General features: G+C 42.5%; 1 protein-coding gene across 2 annotated transcripts; it reads left to right on the top strand.

Moving 5' to 3' along the window:
• Positions 1-17908: 17908 nt before the first annotated feature.
• lrrc4.2 (leucine rich repeat containing 4.2) lies at positions 17909-23220 on the top strand. 2 transcript variants are annotated; one of them, XM_070972574.1, is made up of 3 exons: positions 18228-19091; positions 19179-19305; positions 19456-23220. In XM_070972574.1, exon 3 carries the CDS (start codon positions 19577-19579, stop codon positions 21575-21577), a length of 2001 nt encoding a protein of 666 aa, XP_070828675.1. In that variant the 5' UTR covers positions 18228-19091; positions 19179-19305; positions 19456-19576; the 3' UTR covers positions 21578-23220. The 2 variants fall into 2 exon arrangements, with proteins under 2 accessions (XP_070828674.1, XP_070828675.1); XM_070972573.1 differs by having other exon boundaries at positions 17909-19305.
• The last annotated feature ends 455 nt before the right edge of the window (positions 23221-23675 follow it).

Here is a 23675-nt window from a genome sequence, read left to right as displayed (position 1 = left end):
ACAATTCAGGATATATGCAATATGTCAAATACTTACATTTTGCCTATTTGCCATGTTGAACTACAAAGGCTGACATTTCATGACTTGGTCCCTAAATACTGTTAACTCTCTGCAGTTCTTTTCAGGATTATTATGCAGGCCAAGGTTTTGGATTGCTGTTGTACTCTCATTTCTCTGCTCCCAAAGAAGGACCTGCTGTTTGGTGATCTATAAGGAGTTGTTTTAACAAGTTTTGAACATGTCTCTCGTCCAGTAAGACGATGAGCCCTAATGTCACTTGGCTCTGTCATCAACTTTCAGTGCTAAGCTGGTTTCAAGTTTAGAACTGTACAAATGGCGATGGAAGATGCTCACTGGTTAATGCCAGTAACATCTTGTACTTGCTTTACTCCCCCACCACCACTCAATTTGTGCATACTGAACAGTTTACTCCCCCTAGCACATGATGTAGAACCACCAGATTCTGTGGGAAAATGGCAGCAAACATAGCAAATGTGCAACATTTTGCAAGATTGATTTTGCCTTTTAAACTGGAGTAACAGTTCTCGTCGCCAGAAAATAAAATTTCTAACATTTCAAAAACCCACACAAATACTTTTGTCAGCACCATCCAGGTCAAATCAGATTCAAAATGATGATGGATATTATGATCGTCTGTGAATATTATAATTGGTTTACCACGACGATGGCACTGCAGTGTACGAGACCTCATTCAGAGAGTTATTTTTGAATACTTCTCCATCCTGACTGACATTAATTAGGGAGAGACGTCATCCTCCATTAAAATGTCACTGCACAACAGCACTAACAGTTTCTGTTTGTTAGTAAGTGTGCATTTGAGATGTTGGAAGACGGGTGGGGGCATACATTAGTATAATCAACATACATTGGGTGTGAGTGTGCATATTTATAGAAGTGAATGCTTCCTGTCTTGTATGTCAGTATCTGTCTCTCCTCTTTGTTTGGTCCATGCGCAGCTGTGTGTGTGTTTGTGAGTATTCTGTTGAGCTAAGCAGTTTGTTGTGAGACAGCAGCAGGGATGCTCACACCTACACTGAGTCCTAATGAGGATTTTACTAAACCCACAGAGTCTACTATATAACTATACCAGCCCCTGTGGAAAGCCTGACACTGCAACTACTCTCTGTGTGTATCTGTCTGTGTGTGTGCGTGTGTGTTGCAAGCAAGAGTTATTGACACTTAAGGGGAAAAGGACTGGAGACGAAACGAAAAGGAGGATGGAGTGCAAGATAGGAGGGGATTAGAAGGGATGGAGAGGGAGAAGAAGTGAGACTGGTTGATGCTAGACGGAGCTGGGTTTATTAATATCCATTTGGGGTGGGGGAGACTGCGCAGGGTCTGCTAATGCTTCTCTTGGCATCGACACCCTTTGGCACCCTGTCTGAAAAAGACTTAGAAAGTGCTCTGAGTAACCCTGAAACACCAAGCAAACGGCACAGAGTAAGAGGGAGATAGACTTTCACCCCTAATGTTTTCTTTTCCCTGAAACTTAAGTGCTGGATAACAAAGTCTTGTATCTCAGACACAGAGGCGGCAAAATCACTGATAAACACTTCACTGTCACAGTTACACAGAGCAAAACATCAAAGATTGTTGTGGTCTAGGAAGATTGGTACAGCATGGGTCCTTAGAATAGTTGAATTATACTTCTGAGTGAAGGCTCCAATTGTATATACACTAACCAGTAATGGCACAAAGTAAGCCAGAGGCATGGCGAAGTTAAAGACTGTAATTTGTATGCAGCGAGAGGAGCATCTGGTCAGCCAATTACCATCTAATGGTTGCTCTTCATCCAGTGTTAACAATCTCCTTATCTGCTCCCTGTTTGAGCACCACACACACACACACACACACACACACACACACACACACACACACACACACACACACACACACACACACGTTTAATCTTTGCTCGTGCCTTGCAGCTAGAAGAAGCGGCCTCCTCTCACCATGTGCAATGTACTGTACAATGTACCCCTTCATTTCATTTCCCTGATCAGCTGGAAGTAAGGATTCACATTCTCCATCTTTCACTTGTTCTCTCGCTATCTTGTCTGTTAACCATGTCCTTACCGAACCCTCCTTTCTAGTCATGTCCTTACCCTTTTTTTTTGTTATGTAACTAGGCAATTTGAGTCACCCAGCTCCAAAAGAAACTGCCTAAATAAAGACACCACACAGGGGAGGAGTCAAAGAAGAGAAAGGGAGTAAAAGGGAGGGATGGAGAGGGAGCAGATTGCTTGCAAACTAATGACTTATTCCTGAAGATCAAACGGAACAGACTAAACAGATAAGTCCCAGGCAAAGATACTCAACATTGCATAGCTGGTCTCCTATTCCTCAGCTAATTCGCAAGGGGAATAATTAAAAGAAAAGCTACAGAAAACACTCAGACAGAGGCACACACGCACATGAGAGCACACACACAGTCCTACGTTGTGGGAGGCCTGCCACACGTGGCTTTGATAGCATGAGTCTTTTATCCCCTTGGCAGCCTATTGCCTGTGTAAAACGCATTTACAATGTCAATAAAAACCATTTCTAATCATTTGCCAAGCATCTGAATGTGCACTGCCCAAGGTGCTGTGACTAGCACATTTCCCTTGTCTTTCCTGCTGCATCTCGGCTGTTTTTGCGCACGCAAACACACGGATGCATGTATGAGAACACAACCATGCACACCTTAAGATGTACAAAACAAAACAGCAGGCAGAACAAATATGGATGTTGTAAAATCCGCCTCTGAATAAGAGACTGCTCGTTGCGTGTGCGTGCTGTTAATGTGTCTCATGTCTTTTACAGAGACATGGTTGGAGGTCTTTATTGCTGATTTAATCCATCCAAGGTTGATGGGGGTGTAATGGAGGTGGGAAAGCAAAGATAACAACGGTGAGAAAAAAAAAAAAAACAATCCTGTAACATATTGATATTTTCCCTCTCCACATACACCTACACAGTAGATCTCACGCAGACAAAACAGCAGTCCCACACACACAAGCAGACACTTTCCAACAGGCATGTTCAGAAGCACACATGTACCTGCAAGCCATTTGTGCTTTCACACCTCTGCCACTGTTAATATTGTTGAATCGATCACCAAGTGGTCCATGTGCACTAAATGAAAATTCGGTTGTAAACCTGTGAACGTGATCCCACACTGCAGGGCTGCTCTGTGTGAGTGTGTCCGTGTGCATGCTTGTGTTATAGGCTACTGTATCTGTTTTACAATATGGTGTACAAAAATATGAGTAGTTACTAGGAGCAAGAATTCACAATTAGTTCCTCATTAACAAACCAGAAACAGCAGGATATTTCTTCACAATATTCAGAGAACATAGTAGTCATCTTCACACTCAAGTCATATTCTGAGTATTATTGATGTTGACACCTTAAATATATAAATATATTAAGCAGAGTGTTTACTGACTTAAGTGTAGATTTCAGCTGTTTTATTAAAGACATGATCACTGTTCACCAAAGCTCAGCAGAAGTACAGCTTTATTCCAGCAATGCATCACACCTCTGATCACTGTGGTGCCAGGACTCTGGAACTGTTGAACAAATGATTATGGACAGCTGACAGCCATGCTATGTTAACAGAGCTACAGGTAGGGTAGCTTTAGCATGTTTGCAGAAATACTAACTAGGCTACTTGCTGCATATGCTTGTTGGACAATTTGTGTTCAGCCTCAATCGGTGATCAAAGGATTTAATTTTGTGCAGTAATACTTAAAGAGTTTTGGCCACACTTCAGGTGTCGGATATATGATCTCAGAAATAAAAGGAATTAAGTGACTAAATTCTGTGTAGCTCGAGTAAAGGGTGTTCACCATTTGACAACGGACATGTTGTATTGGCTTGAAGTTTTGAGTGACATGTTGGCCAATAGTAAGTAGTAGTTGTAATCCAATAGCAAGTTAGAAAAACAGGTGTGGTCTGCTGAAGTGATTTTCTCTGCTGTAACCTCTCCAGGCAAAATGAATGTTTACCGAACAATGAGCTGAAACAGGAACAGTCATCTTGGTCAGGGTTATCCAAGAAGAGTTGGATTTAGGGCAAATGTTTCACCTCTCCTCCAATGAGCTTCTTCATTTCTACCTGATTGGTGGGGAGTCCCAAGTATTATCAAGGCCATTGATACCACCTGGTTCATAGTGCTCCTGACAACAGTCGTTGGAGTTGTCACATGTCACACATTCCTTCCCAGGAGGTTTAATAATCATTCACATTTTGCCTCAACTCCAGTGGCACTCGTTTACACTGGTAAATATTGTGCAAAGCTTCAGATCCACCACTCACATATCTTCATGTTATTCTGAGTAACTGAAGAATTGCTTACGAATAATTGATGATCAGGTTGTTTGTCACTCTTAGTTTTTGCCACTACTCACATTTTTCTGTACCATATTGTAAAGTGTCATTGTTCCGTTTGTGGTACAGTAGTGTCTCTTTTAGCTGTCGTTCCACTTGCTGTTTACAGTTGTGGAGGGGAGGCAGCGGGAGACAGTGCCAGTCCCTCTCCTCACAGGGGGTCTCCTGTGCCTGAGTCAAAAAGCCAAACAGAACCTCAGCATGGGTGCTAATGGGCCTCGGTGACAGGTGTGTGTGGGTGTGAATGTGTGTGAACGAGCGAGAGAGAGAGAAGAGAAAAGACAGGGAGGGGAGAGAGAGAGAGAGAGAGAGAGAGAGAGAGAGAGAGAGAGAGAGAGAGAGAGAGAGAGAGAGAGAGAGAGAGACTACGTGTGTGATATAACCTTTGAAAGACTCAGAATTGTTCATGGTCTAGTAAGCATGATGCCATGGCACATTTATTTATGCTTGTTATTGCAGTACAACCTTTTTGTTTCAACACTGGTTGTTGAGGTAAACTGCAGCATGCTCTGTATGCATTCGTATGGGTGTGTGACCTATACAGCTCACTCATCTCAAAAGGACCTGTGGGGTATTCACAGTGGGTGTTAGTGTAATGGGGTTTTAAATGTGGTGGGGAGAAAAGTGGCTCCCATCAAATTACCCCTCTATTCATTCCCACTTACAGCTGCAGTAGCCATGCTTTGTATCCTTAGCAAGGATTGCCTCTCACTGCACAACCACAGGCTCTGCATCGCTCTATGCAGAACAGCCAACAACGACCATATGATATGTTGCTGGACAAATGTCACACCTTCAACATTAGACACATGTTATATATATAGGTAATAATTTAAACATGGACCTTTTCATGACTTATCATCTTTATTGAATACAACCGCTGTCAGAATTACCCTTAACATCATTATAATCCCGACACCAGCCATCATCAGCTCTGTAGTGATCATCGTTTGTGTCATCATTAAACATCATGATAATGGGAAATCATAATTATGGCCTTTGGTTGGTGTAAAAGTCGTAGTTATTTCATTATATTCATGAAGAAGTCCTCTGTCAGAATTTCCTCTTCTTCTAGTTAAATATTCACCAATTGTTAAAACAACACATATTTTGACGAGGATTTCTTCATCAATAATTTAACTGATTGATTAAATATTTTCTTCTTTTTTGGCAGTCACTAGAACCTTTGATCCATGTCTTTCTGTTGTCTGAACTGTTGGACATGTTTTTAATGTAGACCTCTGTGATTAGCGGACCACCCAGTCTACCTCCTCAGCAAATACCTGCAAAACTAATGACATTCAGTCTCAGCTATACTTTGTGTTTGGTGGCAGTTAGCAATGTTAGCATACTTATAGATGAAACTAAGATAGCAAACATGAAACATACCATTTAGCTCTAATGCCCACAGACTCGTCTGTTAGCACAGTGCATCACTTGATGAGCTTGTGGACAGTTTGCCAAACCCTGCTTTGCATGGCGCTTTGCTCGACACAGCAAAAAGTGCTGTCCAAATGCCAATGCTTGTGACTACATGCCTGATTATTAGAAAACAAATGATTTCTCACCATTCGTACCTGATACACAGTAATTTACTCCCTCTCCTCTCTGCCTGTCTCATGCTGTCAGATTTTTTCTGCATTGTTGTGAAAATTAAGCCAACACTGGCTTCAGCTTCTCCAGCATGTATTCAGCCTTACACCTCACTGTCCGCCCAGAGTTTCTTGCCTAAGGCTGAGACTCCCACTACTCTCTCCTGGACCAGGGAAAAATATATACTCAAACTTTACAGAGACTGCTGGACACTTTAGAAAGTACTCCTCCAATGACTGGAACCCAATGATTTTGATCATAATGCATAAAAACATTATTGATAAAATTATTGGTAAAACTAATACATCTGTAAGTAATTTGACTACTAAATCATGACATTATTTTTCTACAGAATCTGGAATATTCTTTACAGACAGTTTCATGAGATACCTACAGTCTACACTTCTACTGCAACCTGTAATGAATACAACCTCCTAAGGGAACCTGAAACCAATAACTACTTAAATATGGATCAGTAGAAACTTTGAGTGAAGGTCTCCATGGACTAAACTAAATTAACAGGCTTTGCGGAGTTATTGAAAGGGCTTAAACAGAATATGTGCAGTACTATAAATGCATGCAGAGGGAGTGATAATGGCTCGCATATACACCAAAACCATTAATTTTACACATAATAGCTCACTTCATATACTGTAGTTTTTTTAAACAGTGTTAATGTTTCATTGTCTAATTACTGCGACTGTCTTAATAATTGGTTATCATGCCACAATGTACTGTAATGAACAATGGCAGAGGGCACTTTTATAACCGTATCAGAGCATATTTCACAGTAACACACAATGCCACTGGATTGGGCAGTCTTTCTTTCAGAAGAGGGGAAACAGTTCACTTTCTGTATTGACTAGAGCTGCACTGAATGAACTGTAACAGCCTAGTTATTAAAATCAATAGCAATAACTACAATTTCTCAATTTCATATTGGCTCTTGACTCAATCAATGGATATCAAATTACCCTGCTTCTAGAGCGCATAATCCCCATCACAAAGAGCAGGGTTAGGCCCTGAATATAGATCAGTGTAGAACATGCAGAGTGCCTCTCATAATAAAGGAGCTCATGGAGAAATTACACAACAAATGCAGCTGCACTCTACAGAAACATGTGGGACAAATCTACAGAATACAGTCACACAATCAATAGTCATTGCTTTGCATTTACACTGGTTTGACAAGTGCAATATGCTGAGACACAGACTTAGTGTGTGGGTAGTAAGTTTCTTGGAGAAGTACAAAAGTAAAATTTTGACTGCATGGAGCCAGTTTTTATCTTAATTTCCTGGTTTATTTATTTTTTATTTTAAGCTGACATTATTCTTATAGATATGCTGTTGTTTATTGTCTATTGTTTTGTTGGTGATTTTTCATTCGTGCTTTTTTCTTTTCTTCTTTTTTCTTCTTCAGGATCTTATAGCCCATCACTGGGATGACAGCTGTGCTACTATTCACTGAGCCGAACATCATGCAGAAATTGAGCAAAACAGCCTCTGGGAAGAAGATCAGGTAAACATGTACACTCACATATTTGGGGACACTTTAAAGCTGTGATGAAGTGAGGTAAACAGTGCACAATATATTAAATGATGCATGGAGGAAATACCAGATTGCCGCAGGGAGGCATGGTGACAAACACTTTGTACTGGGTGGGAGGCCCGTGGTCTTTGGTCTGAGTTTAAATTCTCTGACAACAGTTCTTCTAGTGCAGTATGGTGCTAATTGTTATATAGCACCACAATATGTTGTCAAAATACACACTCTACTACTCACAGTCTGGACTGAACTCCTTAACAGTGTCTCTGTTTTGGGTCCATGCAAGACAACAAAATCAGACAATCAACACTATACAGTATGTAACGTTAAGAGACACTGAGAAATGCTGTCCTTGATCCCTCCTTTCATCCATCTTCTTGTTTTCTTTCTGGACTGCTGTTAACATGAACAAGAAAGCCTCTTTTTTTCATTTCCTCACATTTTTCAAATATTTTCTTCTAACTCATAACACCTCATGTCTCAACTGCACATTTCTATTATAGATGGCCACAGTGGGTTTCAGTGTGCTTTGGCATTTAATTGACTGAAAAGCCTCTGTGACTTATAATCCTTTTGTTTAAAAGGAGGAAAACAAAATCGTCCCCTCTTTTCCGCATAAACTCTGAAACTCAGTGTAAAAAAACACTTAAATCTTCTAAATCCTCAGAAAGAGTAAATGCAAGCATAAATGATTTAGTTTAATGATTTTAATAAAAAAGAAGAAAAACAAGGCACATATGCATTATTTCACATAACACATAAACTGACCCCCCCCCCCCAAAAAAAACTAAACTAAACTAAATGTTTTAATTAGTTTGTTAATTCATTCTGAAACTTCTGTGAATGGGAAGCCAAGGAAAACAGTGTTATATATATTGAAGAAGCTACCTGATTGGTCTGTCCAGTAGGTCAAAATTTTAAAATCTGCAAACCTTTCCTGATGGCGGATCACTGATGTTTTTGTCTCTTGTAATACACTAAGACATTATGTTATAAATCCAGAGAGAGAGAGAGAGAGAGAGAGAGAGAGAGAGAGAGAGAGAGAGGTAGAGAGAGGGAGACAGAGGGAGAGAGAGAGAGAGAGCCCCATCGTGATGACCCAACGAGAGCTCGTTGCTGATGATCACAATCAGGATGTCTGGGACAAAGATGTATGAAGAGCTGACTGCTGGCTGTATGCAATTATGTGCCCCTTTATTGCTTGTAGTTCCAATAGTCTGTGCAATTCAAGGGTGAAGAGGAGTAATTAGTTTCTGTATTGTTAAATCCTCTTGTTTCCTAAGAAACAATCTCCGAACTTGGCTGAAGAAGCTTGCTACAAGAATAGGCTAGAGAGATGAGACAAGAGCAAGAGACATACATATAGGAGTCTTCTAGAGAAATGGCACATTTGTATGACTAGGCATTAAGAAAATTAGTTTCATTTAAAGAAATATTGTTGGCTGTAAATCATTTATTCAGCTCTGGAATGAAAGCTCAGCTGTGTGTGTGGCTCTGTGTGTGTATGTGTGTACACATGCCTTTAGATGCCCTTAGCGTCAGGGTGCTTGTAGATAAATGGCTTCGATTGTATTGACTTCAATTTAAGTAAAAAATGCTGCCCCCACACTTTTCTCTCTACGAAACCATGGGGCACTGGTGGGATATCCAGAACTGCTCTGCCAAAGGAAATGTATTACTGAGGGTCACAAGCTCCAGTTTAGGGGATTTACTGTACCCTCGCACACATAAACACACACACACACACACACACACACACACACACACACACACACACACACACACACACACACACACCCACTAAACACCTGCATACACACAGCAGAGAGACCCTACTACACTTGTCGTGACAAACCCTATGATCTGTTTTGAGAACACACTGCTCATGCTGTCATTGTTGAAATACGGCAGTGACAGAGCGACTTAGTGTGACGACGGGTGACTGAAGGCTGGCCACAGGCAAATATGTCATGGCTAGTTTAGGCTTCACATCACATTCCTATATATGCTCTAGTTTGGCTTGTATGATTCAACTGAAGTTGTGTGTTGTTTACAAGCACAGGCATTCTTGGCAGTGGCCCAGAGTTAAATGGATGAAAAGCAATAGCTTGAAATTTTGTCTTGACAGAGTCCCTAAGCCAGACCTGTACTTAAACCTTGTGATTCGAGAGACAGGATGGAGCCTGCCGTGTGGCTGGCTACCCCACAGAGATGGGACAAAATGGGTGTTCATACAGAGAATTTTATTACAGTCATACTCAGAAGCAGATAGACACTTCCTCCTCAATCTGATGTCAGTGGGGAATAGTGTCTCCCACTGTCCAAATTTGAATCTTCTTAGAAAACAGTCACACACGCACACATGCACAAACGTGCACACACACGCACGCACGCGCGCGCGCACACACACACACACACACACACACACACACACACACACACACACACACACACACACACTGCATCACTTCACGAGACATCAAACATTGACAAAGTCCCTTTTTAGTGCTGCCTGTTGGCACAGTAACTCCGGGCTAACGAAGTCACACGCTGGCAGAATATTAATAACAGCAAGCCAATCACAGAGCTGCATGGGGGAAAGTTATTTGCATATGAGAGGTGAGGGAGTCCATCCAACACACTGCCTTCATACATCTCCAGCAGAGTGGGATGTGTATCTGTGTGCACGCTTAAGTGTACGCTTTTCACAAAGAGGGACTGGCAAAAATTTGCTCTGTGACTCATTTGTGAAAGTGGTCTTTCTGTTTTTTGCCCATTGAGGGGAGGACCAGCTTCACTTTCTTCAAATCAGTACAAATATTTCCAGCGCTATACAAAGGGCTGTTAAATCTTTAATGGCAAATAAATGTAATTCCCCTGTTCTGCATGGTGAGCAACAGCTTTGCGTTCGGGGTTGTGACCCAGCGTACAAGGCTGTACTTAAACCAACCTGGCTCAGCAGACTTTCAAAATCTGAATGAGCAACCCTGTGGGCTTTGCATAACACGTAGTATTGCAGGTGACTACAATCAAGTTGCAGTTTTAAAGACAGCATGCAACATATACACACTCATCCAACCCCCCCGCCCACACACACTGACATACAAACGAGTGTGTGATGAAGGTCATCAGTCTGCAAACAAAGAGAGCTCTGTCTAGAAATGCAGTCATTGCACATGGGAAGTAAGGATTGACGCGTTTTATTTCAACCTCACAAAATCAATCACAGCGCTAATGGGATACACAAATATAATTAATTGGGTTTGAGCATCCAGACGTGAAAACAAAAATAGACAAATACCACAACCTGTTGAAGGCTAATTTCCTGAGGGCCTTTATTTTTTTATTTTCTTCAGAAGCGTGCAGCTCTGATTAATAGTGTTTACTGTCATAATCACTGTTATCAGCATTCTTCATGTCGCTAACATTACTTTTTTTTAAACAAAGGACTCATACAATAGCAACATAGCCCATATTGTTGATGGTATTTATTGAAAGCAATTAAGCAATTGTGTATCGATAAGGAATTTTAGCAGCAGCAGAATCACTAATGGACACCAATTGTTCTATGACAACCATGCAATGACTGGTTCACCTAATGCTCACATTCCCCCTGTGAGAGCAGCATGGGATCAGGATCTGACCCCCTTCACTGGTCGAAGTGTGTCCATACCACCAAATACCTACTGTGTTCTCAGTTGTGGGAAATCAATAAAATCCATTGAGCTGCATTGTTTCAAGTAAAAGCTGTTTGTTAGACAAGATGTGACTTCTGCTTGACAGATTTACAAAACAAAATGGTCAGCTGTAAGAGTGTAGAGGAAAGATTAGCGAAACAACATGGAAACACAACATGGGCTTTAATTGACAGATGCACCCATTTGCATTGCCAAAACTCCATTATGGCTTACTCACACTCAGCACTTTGTGCATCAGATCGGTCTCAGATGTCCACATATAACCTGTTTGTTTAGTCTTGTTTTGCAAAATATTTTTATTGTATTCATTCAAATAGTTTACTGATGCAACCATGAGATAGAGACATGTTTGATTTTTAGAGGTTACTCATCTACAGCAGAAGAATAAACCTGAACAATGGACAGTTTTGCAAGATTCGTTGAGTCTGAGCATCACCATCTTTAGCTGACATCATAACAGCTATCTGTTGTCTTAAAAAGATTTTCCATATATCTGCTCTTTAATATGAAATCCTGGATGGATGAATGGAATTTACATGTATTAAACATGTATTTATGCAGTGAAACCAGGTGCTACCCTGAGACTGAGAAAAGAGCCTGTGTAAATCTGTTTCCAGAACAGGAGAGAAAAAAAACAAAACCTTTTCTGATTAGGTTTGCATGGACATTACGTGTGAGTGATAGTCCAATGGGGCACTGCTCATATGCAAAGTACTGTATATAATTCACATTTAATGCATGTAGTTCACATTCTGTAACTGACTGGTAGTTCTCATTCTGCACCAGGATGCTGAACAGGTCAGACTGTGGACAGCTCCTGGTGCTGAAATCAAGTCTAGTAAAGCCACCAGATGAAAAGGCCTCAGAAACAAGCAGTTTATGTGCGCGGGGTCATAAAATATGAATAAAACCAGCATCAAACTGATGCTCTTTTCTATTTTTTTTTCTCTCTAAAAAACAATAAAACCCCACAGTTGGAAAAACAAATTACTCTTAAAATCAATTTTGAATAAAAGCGTAATTCTTTAATTCAAATAGAATTTTTTTGCACAGAGTAATTTTATTGCACATAGATTTCAGTTCTACCATGAGCTTTGTTGCACAGACAGCAACCTGACACTGGCAAACAAGGGTGCTCCTTCCTGTCCCATGAGCCACCTTTTTCCATAGTTTCAACTTTTCCATATCTGCCAGAGGTCCATGCCTATATTGGCAGTTCAAACAGATCATGTAAAATGTAAAAAAAAAAAAAAAAAACAATATTAAAAATAAATAAACAAATAAACTTCACTGCACCTGTAAAACTGTGTTGGCCTCACAATAAAAAGTGCTGACAAAACTGGTCTATTGCAGAATCTAATTGCAGATTCCCTTCATACCCGTGCTACGCAGCATGTGTGCAAACCATTAGGGTCATCTAGCAACACCTGTCACCTGCCTTCACACCCACTTCATGAGGAATTTGCTCTGAAAGGAACATAGAGTTTGCCCTTACTGTATTAAGACACAGTTTAAATGAATATAACACCCATGTATGGCCCCGTGCCCCTCCTGCCTGTGACATAGTTTGATAATAGAAATGAATATATTTTGATCATCGTGCTTCCTCCAGCATGGTTCCTCTTTGAATGATGTTGGATCACTCAGTGAGTTCAGCCCACAGTGAGGGAATCGGTATGTCCTGGTGTGAGTCAACTCTCCTCAGACTGTGGGTCGATGGTGCTGACTGAGCCAGGACAGCTAATAAATCACCTCCTGCCGTCCTAAAATGGCGGGGTTGTGAATGGGGTGGGAAGGGAGCCGTGAGCGAGGGTTAATGAATACAGGCCACATTGATCTGCTTCCACCGGTCTCCTCTCTCTTACTCCTCTATTCTCAGGCCAAATGCTGCTCCAGCACTTTGCTGACCTGCCACACTAAGCACAGACTGAGTGGCGAGGGATCCACAGGAGCCAGGAGACATCGAGCAGCAGCGAAGGCAAAGTAATGGCTAATGCTAGCAGCTAATTAGATCTGTCAGTTCTAACTACAGAATGAGGTGAAGCTGCACTGGTAAAACAGTCACTAACAGTAACTAAGCAATAGATGTTGTTTTGCCTGCCCTACAGCTGAATGGATCTAAGAGCGCTATTAGCGTTAGCAGGAGCTGGTGATCGTAATGCGAATGTGGTAGTGCTAGCTTCAGCAGCTGGCAGTATTAGAATCAGCCACAGTCTATGGGAGTCTTGACCCTTATGGCTCAATAGAATATGTGTTTGGCCTGTGACCACGGGGTCAGCTAGCAACGCATGCCTGCAGCTTTTAACCCTCATTCACTTCAGTAGGAACAGCTGCTCCCAGTCATCACGTTGTTTCAGATGTCAGCAGTAAGAGTGAGCAACATCAGGACAGGTAAAGTAGCAGAGTTATTAGCAGCAGACCTATGAAGCAACACCGCCATTACAGCTAACTCACAGCACTCCCAGAGCCATCTAACGTCATAGCTTGAACCTTCAGTGATGGTAACAGCCCACACAGGCTAATTGGGTCACACACACATTTTTAACTGTGGATTCAACTTCCTGCAACATTCAATTTCCCCTCTAACCCTGACGCAGCTTGGTAGGGCAGGATGTCACTCGCTCAGTATTGACCTGACCCACTCTTTCCTACACCATGCTGCTTTTAGCCCACCGATGTTTAGCACCAGCCCCCTCCACCCCAGTGTGGTATTGACCCACACCCCTCAACGATTGTAACTATTCTCTCAACCCCTCAGAAGGACTGAGTCTTGTCTGCCTTGGGATGTCTCGTCGTTTTTGCCTGTTTGGAGCTGCATCGTAATGGATGTTGTGGCCGAATGATTTCCCCTCTTGCAGGGCAGTGGACATAGCCTCCCGGTTACCACGACAAAGTAACAAAGTGAGTTTGAAATTTGACAGCTGCTGCAATGGGGCAGGGGGGTTTTGCCAACATTCAGTGTCCCACACCAGGGGCTTGTTCCCCTGAGTCCACAGATTCAGACTACATCATAACATGTCCATGAGGAGAACCTGCTTCACATATGCCCAGCTGTGATTGAACAGGTCAGGGAATAGTTCCACATTTGATCTGATTAAGTCTATTCAACCATGCATTTAAGGTAACAGAGACGAGTGGCTTAGATCGTTGACATATGTTGGTATAATTCCATGTGCTTGTTTCTCTGCTTGGTAACACTCACAATTATGTCAGTTTACAGTTAATAAAAGCAGGAGTCCAATTTTTGATCACGGGTGACAAACAGTTGATTGCTGGAAGCTGTTCTTTCCTTGGCCTTGACCTTATCTGTTCAGTTCTTGTCAATATTTCAAGGTTCTTCCTTTTTTTTGTCTTGAAGATGCTTAAGATTTGTATAAAACCTTTACCACTTTTGTAGGTTAGTTCAGCTCCAATATTTACAGATGATCTGCAGAACAGGAAAACCAAGCATACAGGCACAAAAGACTATGATAAGCTTTTCCTGTGAATGGTTCAATAACACCGTGCAGTTTGTATGAAAAAAGGCAGCTGACTGCTCCATATGCTTGTCAAGCGATAGAAAGTTTCCATTAATGACATTGTGATATCTACATATTCTAAATGAAAGAAGAACAGAAGCAGAAATGATGGTTATGGTGCACTACTTTGATGATCAGTGCGCAAAAAAAAAACCTCCCTGGAATGTTTTGATCAGACAAATCAATGATTTGCCTGGTGTGGCCACTGTTGTTATTCTGTATATTTCAGTCTGAAAGACCCAAAGAAATTAGTTGAACAGATGTCCCACCCAGCTCAAAACATACAAATATATTGGAAAGAAAATCTTTTTTTTATTTTTATTTATGACTGTAATATTGTGGAATTGACACGCTGTAGCACAAGATGCTATATCATACTACAGAGTAATTCCATAAAACTCTCTATGATTTACCACACACTATATATTAATTTTCAGATGGCAATAAATCCTCATCCCGAACCAGATATCACATATTTAGATGGAGTTCTGGACTACACACAGACTGTGGCTGACATTTCTTACTCTGATACCCCATGGAGCCGTGCAAACAGAAGGGGGGCAGAGAGAAAAAGACAGGGAGGTGGAGAGAGAGAGAGCCATAAAGCCAGCAAGAGGAAACGTCAGTGTGCTAACTGACCTTTCCATGCACATGCCCCCTGTAATAGCATTAACACAGCAGCTACAACCATGGCCATCAATTATCAGACCAACCCTGCCTGCAACACCTTAACTAATAGTTATCTCCCCTCATATCTAATTGGAATAGAACAGGTACATGAGCTGCACTTGGCACATTTTTTAAATGCTTTTCTAGTCTAGCTGGCATGTTGCCTCTGAAAAACACAGACCTTAGTGAATTTTTTCATTCATCCTTTTGTTTTTCATCTATTATATTGGCTCTCCTAAAGCCATTCTTTGATGCACAAAACAAACTGTGAGATAGAAGTTACGCTCATTTCCTTTGTTACACACAGTGGCATTACTCCTAATGGAGATCAATGGACAGTCTGCAGTCTTCTTTAATTCAAAGCCATAACCCATAATTCCACACCCAATACTTGTGTGACATGCGAAGAATATGTTTTATTTATTGCAAATGGTGGTTTTACCAATAGCATCAGTACTGTCCATTTTTGTCAACCCTAATTATTTTGTGATGACAAAAAAAAATCTAATATCAAATAATTAGGTTCCAATCATCATCATTATCATCAGTTTCTTCCTCTCTTGCAGTTTTAAACCATGTAAAACCACCCTGTTAGTATGGACATAAAGATAAAGCCATGCTGTCATGAGTCAAGTATGCAATATAAAATACATGTGTGCACATGATTTTCATCAATGTGTGCACAGAAAAGCATTACTTTAAACTCTACATGATACAATAAAAAAAGCATACAGTATTAGGCCTAGAATGCATTCTTTCGGTCGATCTAGTCTGCTGAAGGTTAAAAGTCCAAGCACATTATATCCGCGTTGCTTCAGTTTTCTGACAGGTAAGAGATAATTGTTTTTGACAAGTGACATGAATGCAGCATGATTAAAATGAATTTGTTGCAAGAGAAATGCATAGAGAAGAGCAACATTCTTTTTAATACTTTATTGCAAAGTATCCAGAAGATAATACTGAGAATTATGTTTTATTTAGTGTAATATTTTATTGATATTCATGTCATGGTTAACACAAACAAGGGATCATATACAGTAACACTAATGCATTAGTCCTCATGCTCTACTTAAGTAAGCTGTACCTTGCATCCATTTAAATTAGCTTCGGTATCACTTTATCCTCTTTATGGTCCAATGTGGACACGGAGCATGAATTTTTCAGTAACATCTTTACACAGGGGATGCAAAAATCCAGTCATGTCCTATTTATTTCATGAATTGGAATTAAAATTGGAATTGACACTGGCACATTTATTTACAGTATTTTCTCTTTTTGTGGACCACAACCACAACAGCAAATAAATACATGTATGTGACAAGAGAGAGAAGGGGGGGCTGTGATCATTAACCGAAGGCAGAGAAGGAGACTCTTTCTCCTGCATTCAAATGATGCTTAATCCAACACTATCAACACTCCTCTCATCCCACCTACTCCTCATCCCTACTCCTCATCCTTCTTTTTTTCTGCCTTTCTGTGCTATTTCACTGAGAAGGCTACTATGCAGTATGTTCCCTCATCTGTCTCCCTCATCCTTCTTCTCTGTCCCTATTTATCTAATTTCTCTCTTCCTTCTATAGGCTCCTTTTCCCCATTTCACCAAGGACGTGGATATATCTCCCCCAGCCCCATCTCCCCCCACCCCCCGCCTCTCTCCGTAAGTCTCTTTTCCTCTATCTCCCCGTCTTTCTCTCTCATCTTTCTAAGAGATAACTGTGTGCAAGCTCTTTCATCTTTCTCCTCCCTGAAGAGAAGACTGCCCAGCAGACACGGAGAAGCGGAGTCAGCATTTCAGTCCTCTATGATGTCACGGACCCCAACCCAACCCCTCCACCCACAAAACACTCACACACATATGATAAATCCTCTACTAATGAAAAAAAAACAAAACAAAACGAAGAAAACAAGAAAAGCAGATAAAACAATCAACACTGTTTGTCCTTTATGGTAATAATTCATGAGGGAAACACTCACCAAACTGTGGCTTACAAGAGATGAGGAAGAGCAGCAAGCCGCACTGGAAAACACTGGCACACTGCTGCGCTCACGATACAGAGAGAGACAGAACACAAAACCACTCTGGAGTTGGAGTAGAGTCTGACCTCTTGTCTCTGTATGATACATTGGAATGGGAGGCTTTCAATTTTAACGATAGGTTGGGGGGAGGCGGTGTGGACAAAGACAGCAACAGAGAGGGGAAGATTGGCACAGGTAAAGTGATCAAGAGAGTGAGAGTACAGAAAGAGGGTGAGGGACAGAACACCTAAGAAACAGAGACAGAAAGAGAGAGAGAGGAGAAGAGAGTTACAGTGAGGGGTGGGAGAAGGAGGGATATGGGAGGAGGGGAGGTTGAATGTGTTAATACACAGGAACACTGCATCAAACCAATGCACTGCTCTGAGGCTGGCTGAGCAGCTGAGAGGAGTGCGTCAGCAGTACATTCACGTTCCCACTGAAGGACAAAGGGAGGGGGCAGAGCGAGCATCTTTGCTGCCTGCAATACCGACACGGAGGGGGGAATAGAGAAAAGAGAGATTGGAGAATAAACAAGAAGAGGAGATGTGGATTAGAATGCTGCTCCTGCTGCTTCTGTGACGGTGGGCTGCCTGTTTGAGTGCTCGCGTGCCTCCTCCTCTCCATCTCTCTCTCTCTCACACACACTCTCTCCTTCGCGCACTCTATCTTTCTCTTGCTCTTGATCTGTCACTGGCTCTCTCTCTCCTTCTCACAATCTCTCTTTTCTGTCTCTCTTTCCCTCTCTCTCTCTCTCTCTCAATCTCTCTCTCTCTGTTCTACTCTGGCTACTGCAGTAGTCAACCAGCCAGCCGCAAGTCTGACAGCCACACACATGGCTAACTGCCACAACTTACTACCTCAGCCCTGGAGAAAAACTAACAAATAAGCAAGCAGAGGAACACTGCAGGAGACAGCCTAGGGGACAAACAGCGAGTGGAGAGAAGAATCCTTAATACCTTTCTCTGTTTTTGGATACAGATACGGAGCCCACTTCCACACACGTCCTCCCAGCGTCATCCTCTCTCTTTTCTCTCATTGCAGAAGAGGACAAGAGTGCTCTCTCTCTCTCTCTCTCTCTTCCGACAGCCTTTTGCGAAGCTCCAACAGTGCAGCGCATCCCCTTCTCCACCCCCCACCCAGCGCCACCATCTCTCCCACCACCCCCAACTCCCCCCTCCCCCCAGGAGGAATAGACGGATTACTGCTAACTGTGCACACGGCAGCCTGCAGCTGCTCTGACCAGGGCCAGCCCAACATTGGGAGGAAGCAAGAGGAACACAGAGGAGGAGAGGAGAGGGGGATGACTGTGCCGGGAGTTCTTTAGCCTTTTTCCGTCTCTCAGTCTCTGTCACAACGGGGCTAATCAGCGACCGAGTAGCCCTTGGCAAAGTCACAGTGAGGGAGGTCTCTCCACCAAACAGGCGACCAGCCGACAAGCCAACACATGTATCAGGAGCCGACAGAACTGGGGATTTTTATTTATTTTAGTTGGTCACCACTTCTCTCTTCCTCTCTGGCGTTTTACTGCGTTATGGATCATTGTGATTTATCCACAGTGGAGCTGCATTTTGGAGTCTGCAGCCTGGCAGGGGGGCAGTTAGTGGGGGCAGAAGGGATCCAGGCACCTGCCAAGCCTTCATGGCCTTACCTCTGCCTGTGAGTGCTTTTCATGCTGTTCTCAGTCTTTAATACCAGGAGCCATTTTGTACCCTTGACTAATAGAGGGCCACCTCACTTTTTCAGAAAGGCAAAACAAGAAAACATCAATCTCATATCTTTCCATGGAAGGGAATTATAAATGAACATGATGCATGACTGTTGCTTTTAACGTTTGGAAAGAGGCAAAAAGGACCACTTCCAAACTAATGAGGTACGTCACTGACACTGTTGTTAAACCTTTTTCTTACAATGCTGTACAGCTTTTCCTCTGCTATTTCTCTTGTATTAATCTCTCTCACTCTGTCTCCCTCACGGTCCCTCTTTTTTCCCTTCTCTCTCTCACACACCAATTTTGATGTAGCATCTCCCTGCACTGTCGATGGAACTTGGGAGCCTTGAGTTGCTCCAGCCAGGCTAGGGTGGTCTGTCCTCTGGTGTGTGCCGTCTCCCCCCGCCATGCAGAATAATGAGCCCTCCACACCATGAGTCCTCTGGGCCAGGTTAGTGTGCAGCCTACCTGGAACGCAGCCCTGCTTGCCGTGCTCTCCCTCATGGTGCCTGCTCTCAGTATGTGCCAGTCCACAGGCCCTGCGTTGGGCTCGGCTAACCCACAGAACTGTCCAGGTGTGTGCTCCTGCACTAACCAGCTCAACAAGGTGGTGTGTACCCGCCGAGGCCTGATTAGGGTTCCTCCGAACATCCCAGCCAACACCAGGTACCTGAACCTGATGGAAAACAGCATAGAGACCATACAGGCAGATACCTTCAGGCACCTGCATCACCTGGAGGTACTGCAGTTGGGCAGAAATGCTATCAGACAGATTGAAGTGGGGGCCTTCAATGGCCTGACCAGTCTCAATACTCTGGAGCTGTTCGACAACAGACTGACTGTCATACCCAGTGGAGCTTTTGAGTACCTGTCAAAGTTGAGAGAATTGTGGCTCAGAAACAATCCCATTGAGAGCATCCCCTCTTATGCCTTCAACCGTGTCCCCTCCCTCATGAGACTGGACCTGGGAGAACTGAGGAAGCTGGAGTACATCTCTGATGGGGCATTCGAGGGCCTTCAAAACCTCAAGTACCTCAACTTGGGGATGTGCAACCTGCGGGAGTTTCCCCATCTTTCTCCACTGTTGGGATTGGAGGAACTAGAGATATCAGAGAATGTTTTCCCAGAACTGAAGCCTGGAGCCTTCCGTGGGCTTAAGAATTTACGTAAACTGTGGATTATGAACTCTGCCATCACTACCATTGAGAGGAACGCATTTGATGACATTACAGCCTTGGTGGAGCTAAACTTAGCCCATAATAACCTGTCATCCCTCCCTCATAACCTCTTCACCCCTCTACAGTACCTGGTGGAGTTACACCTGCATCACAACCCTTGGCGATGTGACTGTGATGTAGTGTGGCTCTCCTGGTGGCTTAGAGAATACATTCCCACAAATTCTACCTGCTGTGGACGCTGCCACACCCCGGCTCACATGAGAGGACGATACCTCGTGGAAGTTGATCAGACCACCTTTCAGTGTTCGGCACCATTCATACTCGATGCTCCTAGAGATCTGAACATCTCAGCTGCGAGGGTGGCAGAACTGAAGTGTCGTACAGCTGCCATGAGCTCAGTCCGATGGCTTCTCCCCAATGGGACTGTATTGACCCATGGCTCAGCTCATCCACGGATATCTGTCCTTAATGATGGGACACTCAACTTCTCCAATGTTCTCCCATCAGACACGGGGGTCTACACCTGCATGGTGAGCAACATGGCAGGAAATTCCAATGCTTCAGCCTACCTAAATGTCAGCAATGCCGAACTCAACACGTCTAATCTGTCCTATTTTACCACCGTAACAGTGGAAGTTTTGGAGCCCACAGTGGAAGAGACCCCTAAACCCAAGCCAACTGTCCCTGCCTCACCCTCTGTGTTTCAGCCCGTCTTCATCTCTACACCTACTGTGCTGTTCGAAAACACTCAGACTCCAAGGCAGGTGTCAGTCCCCACTGCCAGAGTCCCTAGTGGGCCAGCCGCCAGCCTGGATGAGGTGATGAAAACCACCAAAATCATCATTGGCTGTTTTGTTGCTGTTACCTTGCTGGCAGCTGCCATGTTGATAGCATTCTATAAGTTGCGTAAGCGACATCAACAGAGGAGCACTGTGGCAGCAGCCAGGACCATAGAAATCATACAGATGGAGGAAGAGGTTCCTCCTGTTCCGCCACCCACCTCCGGATCTAGTGGCTCTGATGACACAGGGTTGGTACTGCCTACATTAGTGGAACACAACAGCAACACCTTTAAGCCTGGGTATGTGTCCTCCTCCTCCTCATCCCGCCAAGGGGGCTACGGAGCCCACTGGACCCAGAACAACTCTCTTCATCGCTCAGTCAGACAGCATCACAGCCACATCAGCACCATTGCTGATCCCTACGTCATTAAGACTACTCACGGCAAGGAGAAGGTTCAAGAGACCCAAATCTGAGTAATGCTCCCTATGGATCTATCTCTGACTCTGCCCCAACCTCTCCTCTCCACCCATCTGCTCACCAGTCCATGCAATAGAATGCACAAAGAACAAAACGGTAACTTTCTTTTGTACAGAAGTGCAAAACAGAGACAGTTTTTTGTTTCTTGTACATGCCTATACATAAGTATATAAATATGAAAAAAAAATACAAATATATATATAAATGAAACTACCATCAGGCAGTGGTGAGACATGCAGATTATATTAGAAAATAAAGTAATTTGAAACTATTTTCTAATAACTGGTGACTTCTATTTAAAAAAAGGACAAAGATACTGAATTGCTTTTGTGACTGATAATAGAGGGTGGTACTGTCTACTGTAGGAAAAGAGACATTTAGTTTGTTTTATTGATCATATTTAGGATGCAGTAAAAAAAACTCTTTATACAGGCACCAGTTTCTAAATACAGCCCCAATGTAAGCTCCAGTTTTTACTGTGCCAAATATTATATGCAATAAAATGGTATTTCCAGGCTTAGGAACACAAAAAGACACACAAGTAAAATCTAGATAGATAGAAACATTTGTCCAAGGATAGCAGCGTAATGGCACAGATAGAATGTGCTGTTCAGTAGCTATCAGCCAAATGCTTTTGGACTGCAGTGAATTTCTGCAGCTAAGGTTTAACCCTCTGTTCACTGGAGCTAAGCTGCATTTATTTGACAATGGCAGTGCTTCTTAGTTGTAGCATATCTAAACATGTTTATTTAGTATGCACATGATTCCCCACTGGTTTAACTGGCAAAGATGAAGTGCAGGCTAATAACAGTTGTTGCAAATACTTTGTTCTGTTATTGGTTGCATTTTGTATTATTTCTTTTCCCTTAGGTTTTACATGCTTCTTAATGGCTTGTGTAGTGTTTAGGGCTAATTTAGTAATGCATTACAGCAGTTGCCTGACTTGTCTCTGCAAGGGCTCATTCCGATGCTAATTTTTCAAAGGAACAGACATGTGGTGCAGTGATACAGGGCTTTGCTGACCGTTCTGCTTTTGGAGAGAAAAAACAGAGGATTGAAGTGAAACAACATGAATGTCTGATACTGGGGCTTTTCCATGGACTACACTGAAACATGACTTTCTTTTTCTTTTTCTTTACACAGTTTATTTTGAGCAACACTATTTTTATGGAGAGACAAAGGAGGCTATGAAAAATAAAAACCTTTGGTTTGTATTTCTCTAATCAGAAACACTTTCATCTGATGTTTTTTCTTCTCTCTGAATATATTTCCATTTGTGTGTAAGTTGTTCAATCGTAAAGGCTGGAGGCAGTATTGTAAATCGTATCCTACCCCAAACGCCCCATCTTACGGTCCTATGCATTTACTTAGTGTCTGCATGAATGGGTCTTTAAGTAACTGGTGTACAATGCTGCATTATACCCCACAGTGGGGCTCTATGCAGGTCAGATAGGCTGTTGGTCTTTGATGCCTCAGCTTAGTTTTTAACATTGATTTCTCAGTGACTGTGAAGGGGAAAAATACATGTATCCCACAGTTCTACAGTTTCTTTTCTTTTCCTTTAATGCTTATGTGCAGGTTTTAGTTCCTATCTGACTCTGACATTCATCAAGTAAAAAAAGAAAGAGGAAAAAACAGAGATATTTCGTCTTTTTAATGAGAAGAAAAACAGTTGTGGCTGGTTCATCGTGATATGAGGTACAACACGAGCCTACTTCAGCAAAGCAAGCACTTTGAGAATGCAATCTAAATATATCAAAATATATCACATAACAATGGCAAAGCAGACTGATTTTTATTATCTTGATTATCTATTTTTTGCAGTTGCTGTATGTGTCAACTTATTTCTGACGCATTGTCTTGACGTCATGCAGTTAAAAGGTCAGCTGCCATGAATAAGTGTGCGTAGTCTCTGTGGTGACTGAACCACCTTACCTATGACCTTACAGTATACTGTTGCCCTTCATACAATCACTCACCAGCTATCTGTGTTTTTTGTTCTGATTTCAACAAATGCTATTCAACCCTGCAGGTTACCGGTCATTTAAAAGGTTTATGTTGCAATACAAACATGCTCCTGCCGAGGCTATTTGG

This window comes from Chaetodon trifascialis, chromosome 10 (genome assembly GCF_039877785.1).
Source record: "Chaetodon trifascialis isolate fChaTrf1 chromosome 10, fChaTrf1.hap1, whole genome shotgun sequence".
Lineage (NCBI taxonomy): Eukaryota > Metazoa > Chordata > Actinopteri > Chaetodontiformes > Chaetodontidae > Chaetodon > Chaetodon trifascialis.
The sequence above is the reverse complement of the archived record's forward strand: the minus strand, read 5'-3'. Positions and strand labels throughout refer to the sequence as shown.